The sequence below is a fragment of the Pteropus medius genome, unplaced genomic scaffold (genome assembly GCF_902729225.1).
Source record: "Pteropus medius unplaced genomic scaffold, Ma_sr-lr_union100, whole genome shotgun sequence".
NCBI lineage: Eukaryota > Metazoa > Chordata > Mammalia > Chiroptera > Pteropodidae > Pteropus > Pteropus medius.
The window spans coordinates 13,847,361-13,859,681 of record NW_024346062.1 but is presented as its reverse complement, the minus strand read 5'-3'; the positions used below and the strand labels follow the sequence as shown (position 1 = coordinate 13,859,681).

Below are 12,321 nucleotides of genomic sequence, written 5' to 3'. Positions count from 1 at the left end.
ATCGAAAACAGAATAAGTTAATGGCATAGTTAACTTATTTTCTTTCAAGCTGAAGTTTAAGCTACAGTATTTCTTTATGTTTTTCAACTGCCTGGATTTCCTTTTTAATTTAAATACTATCATAGTTGCTGGACTGGGCTAATATTAGCATGATTTAAAAATTTCCTGAAACAGTAATTCCATATCACTTTTATTCATCCATTTATTTATTTATTTATTTATTAAGACTTATTTTAAATCCAGTGAAGAGATATATTTAAGGGGGAAAAAATGAATAGTATTTCAACAATGACAGAGATACTTAAGAGAAATTACTCTGAAGATGCTGGCTGTTCCCATCTTCAATTAGGTGATGTAATAAATGACAACCAAAATATTCATAATTGGAACATCTTTGCACATTAGAGGGGATTAAATAAGTGTAAGCGTATTGCCTTGTACCTATTCCTGTTAGTTCTGACAGTGAAATGGTGCAAGCTGCTTCCTCCTCTCACTTAATACAAATAGGTCAGCCATGGCCAGCAGAGGAAGGAGACCACTTCTATTTAATACTCTCCTGAGTGGTATAATTCATATAAATTAGCATAGTCTCTCAAAGAATTTAGGGTGGAGCTGTATGATCAGAAAGTTTAAGTACTCCAAGAAACATATTTGCCAGCTTCTGCTTTTTTTTTTTTTTTACATTAAACATAACGATTTGTTTCATGTTTGTTTTTGTGGCTTGTTTGTTTTTGCTTAAGCTTGGAGAAAGGTTTAATACAACACCAGTGATAAACTTAAGTATGAATAAAATTACTCAGTTATGGTAATCAGTGATACATCTATTAAATTCTAGAGGACACTGGCTCATATTTTTTCCTTTTTTTCCCTCCAGAAACGACTTTTAGATTCAGATTTCATTGATCCTTTAATGAATAAAAAAGCTCGAATATCTCACCTGACAAATAGAGTGCCACCAACATTAAATGGTCATTTGAATTCCACCAGTGAAAAATCTGCTGCAGGCCTGCCACCGCCCCCTGCAGCTGCTGCCATCCCCAGTGCTCCACCACTGCCTTCAACCCACCTGCCTGTCTCCAATCCTCCTCAGACTGTAAATTCTAACTCCAATTCCCCTAGCACTCCAGAAGGCCGGGGGACTCAAGACCTACCTGTTGACGGTTTTAGTCAAAACAGTAGTATCTATGAGGACCAGCAAGACAAATATACCTCTAGGACTTCTCTGGAAACCTTACCCACTGGTTCAGTTCTACTAAAGTGTCCAAAGCCTATGGAAGAAAACCATTCAATGTCTCACAAAAAGTCCAAAAAGAAGTCTAAAAAACACAAGGAAAAAGACCAAATAAAGAAGCATGACATTGAGATGATGGAGATAAAGGAAGAGGACCTTGAGAGAGATGAGGAAGTTGCCAAGCTGAACAGCTCCAGTCCGGATTCCAGTGAAGGTATTTTACACTTGTAAAAATCTACTACACATGTAAATGGATGGGAAGAGGGGGATGTCATGAGTGTGAGATTATACCATTTTTAATTAGTGATGCTTTTTTTTATCAAATGAGCTAATTTAGTTATTAATCTAAGTTTTTGAGATTTTTTTTTTGCATTTTACAGCAGTCATTTTTGGTCTCTTTTTAGCCAACTATTAAATATGGCTTCTGCATTTGTTATTAAGATGATGATATTTGAAAATGACCCTGTCATCCTCCAGAGACCCCTTTTAGAAATGGGCTTCATTGCTCTTTTCCAAAACTGTCATAGTATTGTGCAATCTCAGCATTACATGCCATTCTTGAACTGATTTAGCCAGACACACAAATAGCAATAAAAATATTTATTTCCTTCTTTGCCAAAAACACAGGGTCACCCTTGCTTTAATTAATATTAGCATGGGGGAAATGTTAAAATTTTTATAAAGCAGGCAAGGTAAAATTACATTTATAGAGCCATAACATCATCTTCATTCAGAGTAAAAGCAATCTGTCTTGTGTAAGACTGCTGGGTATTAGCTCAATAGATCTTAAGAACTTTTTTTAATTTTGAGAACACTTTAGTAAATTAATGTCATTTATTATTAATGAAATCAATCATTTCAAGCTTTTGGATGCTTTCAAAGCCAAATATCTAGAGTCCCAAAGAAGCTTGAAAATAATATTTTACCTCTAAAGAAAAGCTAACCTTACCTGAGGTATAGTGATTTTTAAAACCTGATGACAGAATTAGATATTTCTTACTTAAAAAAAAAAGAGTTGTCGTCTAAAACTTAATGTCTTGCCTGCCAGCACGTAGGAGATTCAAGCCCATCATTTAGCATTGCTGCCAGTTTTAAACCCAGCATAACTAAGGCAAAATTCCCCAGGAAAATACAACTTAAGAAAAGTTACTTTAATGAATAGAGTTTAAGGATTGTGGTCTTTCTGTAATTTGTCTATAATACTGAAAGTCTGCAATCCTTATATTTAACTGACCATTTTTACCATAAGAAAGAAGTTTTGATTGTAGAATAGTATGATATAGGGCCTTTATTGACCTGGATTGAGTATATTGAATGTCAAAGCATATCTGTTGAAATATTTAGATCAGTATTATACTATATAGTAGCCTAAGAGATAGATGTAAGCTTTTTTCCTTGAACACTGTCGCACTTGAATTTGTGAGATCAGGAAAAGGCAAGTGGTAATAAAACCCGTAGATGGTGATCCTGAGTCAGAGGCTCATTCTGGGAGGACTGTATCCTAGTATAATGAGACCTTCTCAGAGTTAGAGGCCTAGAAAAGCTGACCTAGTCTCTGAATCCTTTGATGAAGATATAGTACCTTTCAAAGACAATTGAGATTATTGTAAACTGAGGATTGATCCAGACTCACATTCTTTAATATCTGTTGGAACTTATCTTTGGCAAAGGAGAATCTAGGTGATATAGACTTAATGCCTTTTCCTTTAAGACTCACCCTGTTGCAAAAAAAAGCTTTTACCAAAACCTGAAACAAATATACAGTACCCCCACCCCCGTCATCCACAGTTTTGCTTTCCGTGGTTTCAGTTACCCTCGGTCAGCCGCAGTCTGAAAATAAACAACTCATAAGTTTTAAATTCCATACTGTTCTGAGTAGCGTGATGAAATCTCATACTGTCCCACTCTGTACCACCCAGGATGTGAATTATCTCTTTGTCCAGCGTCACCACCCTGTGTATGCTACCTGCCTATCACTTAGTAGCCATCTTGGTTATCAGATCAACTGTCTCGCTATCACAGCACTTGTATTCGAGTAATCCTTATATTACTTGCGCAAGAATAGTGATGCAGGCAATTCAGATATGCCAAAGAGAAGCCATAAAGTGTATCTACGTATAGGAAAAAATGTAGTATATATAGGGTTTGGTACTATTGATGGTTTCAGGCATCCACTGAAGGTCTTGGAACATATCGCCTCTTGGATAAGGGAGGACTACTACTGTATGTATATGTATATGTACACAAACAATATGAACAGTAAGTCCACAGAGTCTACATAACTTATTTAATATGCTTCATTCTTTAAAATATTAAACCAAAAAATTATCAGATATTCACTTTTGTTTTACATTGAACATGTGTGTTTTGCCAGCAGACCAGGGTTAGGGTTTGAGTTATTACTTTAATTTTACTTTGAATGTTAAAAAATTACCCTGGTAAAAAGTCTAAACATACCCTCCAGAAATGGTGCGTTCAAACAAATGGAATACGGAGGGGTTTTATACACTTTCACAGCATAGTCCTGAATGGCTAATGCTTTATTTCATTTTAAAAACAAATCTGTGTTATTATGACGGTTAGAGAGTAGAGGAGTATAAATCAGCACTCAGTAATAACTTACTTTAAATTACTTTAAACTGATGAGAAAACTTCCCACCCAGTTCCACTGTCTACATACAAAAAGGGTACTGGTCAAAATACAGTGACCGAAACAGTCTGCTACCTGACTTCTTTGTTTCATCTGCCTTGTTTGACTCTTATGAAAAGTAGATGTTGATGTAAAATTTGTATCTCCTATTGTCTGGCTGCATCTGCCACCACAATCTTTGAATTGCTGGGCAGATGCCACAACTGTTGTTGAAAGAATAGAAGATTGACCTTGGGTTAAGATGGAATTCCTTTATTGTGCAGACACTGCAGTAGCCAGGGTGCTTTCAATGCCTGGCGTGGTTCTGCTGGCGCTGGTCATAGGGCCTCTATTGTTCATGTTCAATTGTATTCCTTGCTCACTGTTGCTTATTGAGATGGAAGAATAGAATTTGAGGAAAAGTGTTCCAGATGTTTCTGATCTATTTTAGAATTATAGGCATTTTATGACCAAACTGTTTGGTGAACTCTTGAATTTTTTTTTCTTCATAGGAGTTAAAGAGGGTTGTACTGCCTCCACAGAGCCTTCTTCAACAATTGAACTCCCAGATTATTTGATGTAAGTTCACATGTCTGCCAATGAGAGAGAACTGTTTAATTTTAGAAAATTTGCAAATTCTTTTTCCCATAATTTGCAAATCAGAAAAGTAAGAAGTTCCAGAAATAGAGTCCCAGAGCCACCCCTGCAATTGAAAGGCTGCCATTAAGACTGCTTGTCCCAAATCCACCCTTGTCTGCCTGAGCAGGTTGTGCCTCCCCCTGCTCTGAGCTCTGCTTGGTGGCCTGTAAGTATAGAGAATCCTATCCTTTGTTCCGGGGCCAGGCTAAGCATTTGATTATGGAAGATTTCAAGGATCTGACTTCAAAACTGAGAGTCTGTCAATGCATGGTCATTCCCTGTGCATATTACCGATAAAGTATGTAAACCTCTGCAGTTAATACAAAGTAAAGATAGGTTGATTTTTATTTAAATAAAGCTCTGCCATCAAATGAATTTTAATAGGAGAGACCATTAAAATTTGATCATCTCACTTTAGTATGGGTAATATATAATGTTTTTCTCATTATGACAAGTTGCTAAATGCTGAGCTGGGGACATTTTTGTAACTGGTTATCACAGAAATTATAACTTAGACACATAATTCTAGCTTTTTTACAGACTCAAAGGCTTCTATAAGAAGAAAATAATTAAGTTGCAAAAGCCTGGAAAAATGGAGAGTGAAAGAACAAACAGATCTGACTGTCAATAGCTTTAAAAATGAACAAATGCACAAAATAGCTTGAATGTAGAATGGAAAATGGAATCTGGGTTGTATAAACATTTTTTCTGTATTTAGTAGCATCTCAGGATGGACAAAGTTCAACTATGCTATTTAGCTCTCCATGTCCTATGAAATGCTCATTTCCAGAGGAAAGAACATTCTATACTTAAAATGTGTTACTTTTGCTTAACAGTAGTGTGAAAGCTATACTTATTGGGAAATGATGCAGCATGAAACCGTAATGCTGGTTTTTATCTCTCAACTAAAAGGAACTCAAGAAACCATGCTGAGTACTCTCATCTGAGGTAGTGTACAGTTTTAGAGTTGTGTGGGGGAGCTTTGAAAAGCAGCCACCACCACCAAGTTGGCCCAGGAAGGGTTGGTTGGGGACAGCACCTGTCTCCATGGATGAGGAGGTTCACCTCTCCAACTGCAAACTCACTTCTTCCCCCACCCCAACCCCCCCTCAAATAACAACCGCAGTACTGCGCTCTCATTCTCTTGGGACAGATTTTGAATTCCATTTTTTTTTTTGTCATAGTGATGTATACTGGTATATGACAGATCATGTGAGGTGACTGAAAAATAATTCTAACCTTTTCCTCATGGATTCAGGCTGTGTTTTGTCAACTTTCATCAGTTAATTCTATATTTAAAAAATTTTTAACTTAACTGATCTAAGGATGGTTGCTGCATCTTCCTCAGTGTATTTCTGTATATTCGTCATGTTTCTAGCTCTTTTAAAAATCGCAAAAGTATATAACCTATGTGATTGTTTGCTTAATTTGCTTAAGTAAAAGCAATTTATTTTAACCAAAAACTAAGTCTTATATAAATACAGAAAATTTTCTAAATATGGTGAGAAAGCATGAATTTTCAGAAATATCACCCAAAATATGAAACTTGAGTTTACTTCATAAGAAACCAAAAGATCATACCATAAAACCTTAATGATTAGCCTCCAAATAATTTGTACTTAACCACAATATTCCTAATTTTTATGTAATAAGAATGCTTCTGCTACTTGTGGTTGTGAATTATCCACTGTTTTAAAATTTTATTCCATCACTGCATTAAGAGCCAACTGTAGAACTCGTAATTTTTGTTTAAAATAGTGAAATGCTTTTCATTAAAATGCCAGTATAATCAAGTAATCTTCTATACTAGCAACACAACTGTTAGCCAGTTTGTTATTTTTCCTGAAGAATTTATTAAATGAAATACAAATACTAAGGGTGTGGTTTTGAGAAAGCAGGATAGATATTTTGTGTAACAAATTGAACCTGAGTTTAGGTCAATTAAGACATTTTGCTTACATATACTGATCCCTAGGAACCTCTTTCTCCCCACTGAGCTCCCTCTGGTGTGCAGTCAGAACAGCCCACTGCTTGCTTGGCTGGCTGGCAGTGTTCCTTTTACAGCAAAGACACCAGCAGGGCAGCTGTAAATCAGCATACTACCATTATATTGATTACACTTAGAAAATTAAACCTCCACACTGTCTAACTCAGCATGAATAAAAATATTAATGAGGACATTAAGGTTGCTCACTGCATCATTTTACTCATATTTCCAACTAGGCATCTGTGCTATCGCATTTTAAATAAAACTAGTAAGATTATCTAAAACCATTTTGGAGAGCACTGAACTCCAAGGTTTTCCAACAGTGAAGAATATTGTGTAACCCCTGGGGGCATTCTGAAGCTTCTGTCACCTGCCTTAAATTGCTTTGAAATCTCAATTTTTATCTCAGAAAAGTCAAGGGAATTTTGCATTCCATGACAGAAGCACAGAGTACAAAGACCCAGATTAGACCCTGATGTGGTTCTCACATCCACAAACAAATAATGTTAACTTGTTTTAATTTACTTACCACTGAATAAACTGACACTCTGGGAAAATGTTCTTCACAGGTCCCTAGAAGTATTCACACTCCAAAGTAAAATGGATTTGTGGCACTTTTATGAAGAATGTAAATTAAATTAATAGTATAACTGCCTTTCTGTATGCATGGTATGACATTTAAATGTTTGAAAAGAACTAAAAAAAAAAAAAAATACTCTTTTTTCCTGGTCTCTCATTTTAAAAACATGATAAACAATTCCTCCTTTGTATTTCGTGTATTTGCCTAGTCAAAAATGGGAGGAAATTAACAGAGGAAACAAGTTTAGGGCACCTTGATGGCATCAGGTGTGTAAGGCCAAAAGACAGATTTGCTTTCATAAAGCAGCAAGGTCTAGAGAGAGCTTTGACTTCAGCACTAAGTGATGATGTGACATTTTCCTGGTTTCAGTTACCCATCAAGGCGAGTCCTTCTGTCTTCATTGACTCATAATAGAGGGGTTGGTTTCTGCTGCTAGTGTGGTAGTGAATAATTTGGAGTAGAGAAAGGTTTAGGAAGCTACGTCTATGAGTATTGTTTTCTTTTTATATGATTTCACTTTAATTCCACTTTAATTCTACATTTTTTTTTTTTTTTTTAATTCACTCTCCTTCATTGAAGCTCTTAAGCTCTTCTGTAGCATAATTTCACCTGGAAGTTTTTCGAAGGAATGACATGGCAGCAAACAGTGACAAAGCAACATTCAATCTAGAGAAACATATAGTTTCTAAAGATATAGTTTCTAAAGATTTTGTTTAAGTCTGGAATTTATTCATTTTGTTTACTCTGTAGCTACTCTCCATTTATCTTTTACCTTTTTCTCTTATTAGAAAATATATTGCTATTGTCTCCTATGAGCAACGCCAGAATTACAAGGATGACTTCAATGCGGAGTACGATGAGTACCGGGCCTTGCACGCCAGAATGGAGACTGTAGCTAGGAGATTTATCAAACTGGACGCGCAACGAAAGCGCCTTTCTCCAGGCTCAAAAGAGTATCAGGTAAATGCATCTGTTCCTAAGTGGACTGACTTTTTATATTTTTCTTTCATTCTTTCTCTGCCCTGCCCATCCCCAGGCATCCCGTGAGCCTTCAGAGAAAGACTGCTCGCTGACCAGCTTCTCTCCAGCTTTGGCTTTCATTTAAAATTAACCAGGAAACTAAATATTTTGAAATAGTTCTTGAAAATAAGTAAACACAATGAACCTGTATTTCTTCCAGTGGAAAAAATAACTTTTTATATAACATGTATAAAATAAATAACATATACTTATATTTACTATAAAATATGGTGTACTGAGAAAAATACCAAACACAGCTAAATAGGAAAAAGAAGTTAGACTTGGGATTTATTGAAATATTTGATTACATTGCCAGCTCAACTCAGACTACAGCTCCTAGATCTGGTGCTGTTTCCCAAAATTGCCATTTCAAGTAAATATTTCAATTAACTTTTTTTAACCTAAATTGGGCATAGAATAGGCAAGATATAGCCATAGAATATAAAGGGAGCTTAATATCACAGAGGTTTGGGGTTTAAGTGAAGAAAAGCTTGGTGCTTCCAGCTGTTCCAGAGATTGACATTTTTGTTAACAGATATTGATCTGTTTTCACTTCTCACCTTTAAGTGGTAATATTTCTACAGCTAACCAAGAGCAGTAGACACCTGACGGATTGTTCTCATAGTTCTTAGCAAAGGTTAATATAGATGTTTCACTCCTCGTGTAAGCCAGATAACTTTGTCATACTTCACAGGCATAGGTGGTGTCTTCACCCCAGCCCACTACCATTGTTCTGACAGAAACCTAAGTGAGAATGGACGGGTTTTCCCACAATGGGAAAATCAGCCCGAGAGCGCCTCTGCCCTAGAGATTTATTATGTCTCCTGTTAGTGTGCCTTTATTTCTCAAAGTGCTTAGAATTTTAGAAGATTTTGCCAGAAGTTGGTCTTTGAGGAGGGGGAGGGTGCAAGAAGTCAGTGATGTGGTAGTTTTTTTCTATATAGTTATTTACCAGCATGCCATGATTATATTTAATATGTAATTCCAAAGATTTCTTAGTGGTTAGGAGCAGGATCAAGAGCCAGAATGCCTGGGTTTGAGTCCCAGCTCTGCTACCATTTAATATTTAGCTGACCTTGGGAAAGTTACTTAAAATTTTCCTCAAAATCCTCAAAATCTCCATCCATAAAATGAGGTGATTATAGAGTTGTGCAGAATAAATGTAAGCATGCGTAAACTACTTAGATCCATCATACATCAAGTTATATGGTACAGAAAGGTTAGCTGTTTTCCCCAGCCACCCAATTTCCCTCCCCAGAGGCAATCAGTCATATTGGTTTTCAGTGTATTCTTTCAGAGGTACGTGTGTGTTTATTTAAGATGTATATACACAAGCAAATTCACATATATACCATATTTAATTTAATCTGAGATGTCATCAGTTATAAGATGCACCATTGTCTTATTTCCAGTAAGTTAAACTATATTAATTTTTATCTGATTTTATTAAAATGAGAAGAAATGTGCATCTTAAAAGTAATGAAATTCTTAAAATATAATGTTCTGTTTCCCTCCTTTAATATCAAACTGCACTTTGCTTTTTTTTGCTATAAACAACATAATGCATCTTAGAGAATTTTTTTATATAAGTACATAAACACTTCCCCCATTTTTAATGGCCTCTTAGTATTTCTTTGTATGGATGGATTAATGGGCACTTAGATTTTTTTTTACTGTCTTTTGCTTTACAAACAGTGCTGCGGCCAGTAACCTTCTACACAGTCACTTCACTCAGGCACAAGTAAATCTGAAAAGAAAAGTTTAAGTGCTGAGTCAGTTTTGCATTTGCTATTTTGATAGCAGTTGCCAAATTGCCTTTTTAAAAAATTATACCAATTTATATTCCCATCATCAGTATTTTCTTACACCCTTGCCAAATGTGTCTTAGCTGTTTACATTGCAAAAAAAAAAAAAAAAGTTCCATTCTGATTTCTAACTTTTAATTTTGTAGAATGTTCATGAAGAAGTCTTACAAGAATATCAGAAGATCAAGCAGGTAGGTATCATCACTGTTGGTTTTCTGACCTGTAGTTGGGAAGTGCTGCATATTTGCAACCTGATTCCTCACTGTTTTTTTCATCTGCAGTCTAGTCCCAATTACCATGAAGAAAAATACAGATGCGAGTATCTTCATAACAAGCTGGCTCACATCAAAAGACTAATAGGTGAATTTGACCAACAGCAAGCCGAGTCATGGAACTGAATCATGGCACTAGAGTTCTGCTTAGACCAGAAGATGTGAATAAACTTAAGCTTATTTATTTAAATTCCCAAATGAGTTTCTCTGAGAGTCTAAAAAAAATGAAACTTTGCCTGTTGAAAGTTTCAGTATTTGTAAACTTGAGTTACCTTTTTTTTTTTTCCATTTTACTTTGCTTCCTTGCATTTTTGAAGCTGCTTTTCTCTGGTCCTTTTTTTTCCCCCTTCAAGACTTGTGTTTGTCAATAGAAGTAATTTTTTAGATATTGGGGATCCAGTATCTATACTTCAAATTAGTTTTTTTCCTTAAAAACCTGTTTGTCATTAGAAATAATTTTTTTTTTAGATATTGGGGATCCAATATCCACACTTCAAAGGTATGTGTGTTTAAAAAAAACAGTAATGTGCAAGTTGGAATGCTTTTGGATAAACGTAAGCCTATTTTCTGACCTTTCTTAATGCGAACTCTTTGCCTTAAATGGTAGAATATTTAGAAATTTGCACAAAATACAAAAAAAAAATTAAAACATTGTTTTGGAGGGTTAAGAAATCTAGAAAGGTGTGAGTATGTATATGTGTATAGCTACACATACACATATGTATATACAGGCTGACTTGATCTAGAACAGTAAATCCACCCTGCCAGTTAACCCCCCATTGCAATGGTTGCCTTAAGGTGTTTGCTAGTTGTGTACATAGTGTGGTTAATTGTTAGCTACACTGCTTCCCACTTGATTAGAGCAATGGGAAGCATACTGTGGCCTACCAGCGTCTGAAAGCGTGTGCGCAAACTGTATGTGTGCAGAGGTGGTGTGGATGTGAGCGTGCATGAAGGAAAAAAGCTGCTACTTTCAGTAGGCCAAACGCTCAGGTTAAACAACTGACGAGTGTTACTGTAGGGTTTTTTTTTTTTTCCTGTCAAATTGCTACTTCTTTTGTGGAAGACAAAAGCATTTCCATTTCAACAGTTTGTCAGCTTTATTGTTGGGCAAAATTGATATGTTATGAAAATGAAACAGATCTATAGTTTTGGGGCAAAATTATAAAATTAAATGTGTAGGTAACCTATTTATATACTGCTATAAAGTATTTTTTGAAGAGAGATATGCAAAGAAACTATTACCTACATGAAATGTATATTTAAAGATTTTTTTTCATCCTGGGTGCCAGGAATATAAAAAAGAGCGGATATATTTACCATAACATACTGTGATTCATCAAATAGCACAAACTTTCATTTCATGGAGTTTATCTGTTGACGTTGATTTAAACTATCACTTGTTTTATCGTGGGAACATAAGTTATGTCAAAAATATAAGAATTTTGAACTAATGTTGATTCAAGTTGTGTTGTCTTATTGTATTGTCTTTTCAAAGTGCTGCCAGTTAAAAAGGGAAGCATTATGTTTACAAATCTGTTTTGAAATGTTTGCCAAAATTTTGGTAGTATCTTTAATAAAAATGTTTGTCTCCAGCATCCAAAAAAATAAATAACCTTTGTTGTGTATCGCTGTAAACCAGAAAATGTTAGTATCCAGAAAACCTGAGATAGCATGTAGATGAACTTTTCTCTGTGGAGTTCTTCTAAAACACTAACTGGAAAGATTAGGTAATACAGTAAACGTATAGAAAAGTATGCAGACTATACAAAGACTGAAACAAGGCCCTGTGCACTACAACTCTAGAACATTACTGCGGAAATCTATGTAGCATGGACCTCCTAGGGAATTCTGTTTCTTTTAGCATTGAGATCCCTGGTGCTCTTCCTTTTACCTCAGAATTGGTACAATCATTAAATATTCATTGATTTCAAACTTTCAGTTGAAAAAAGATAGGAAACTTAATTGGGGCTAAATTTGGTCCTCATATTACTGTGGTGGAAGCTGTTGAGGGATTTGTCTGTAGGTAATGACCTCATTGGTGTCATTTCTTGGACATCTCGGCCTTTTAATCAAAGATTGTGTGCTGCTATTTGCTATGAGTGGTATATCTCAAAAGAAAGGTGCTTGGACCACTAACATCACCAATTAGAATCTC

General features: G+C 35.5%; 1 protein-coding gene across 1 annotated transcript in view; it reads left to right on the top strand.

The window, feature by feature from the left end:
• Nucleotides 1–11,801, top strand: part of ELL2 (elongation factor for RNA polymerase II 2) — a 65,569-nt gene extending 53,768 nt beyond the window's left edge. The window contains exons 8-12 of the mRNA XM_039875147.1: nucleotides 875–1,445; nucleotides 4,373–4,439; nucleotides 7,855–8,026; nucleotides 10,038–10,082; nucleotides 10,173–11,801. Coding sequence (XP_039731081.1) covers nucleotides 875–1,445; nucleotides 4,373–4,439; nucleotides 7,855–8,026; nucleotides 10,038–10,082; nucleotides 10,173–10,289 — 972 coding nt within the window. The 3' untranslated portion in view covers nucleotides 10,290–11,801. The remainder of the gene's footprint in view (nucleotides 1–874; nucleotides 1,446–4,372; nucleotides 4,440–7,854; nucleotides 8,027–10,037; nucleotides 10,083–10,172) is intronic.
• The last annotated feature ends 520 nt before the right edge of the window (nucleotides 11,802–12,321 follow it).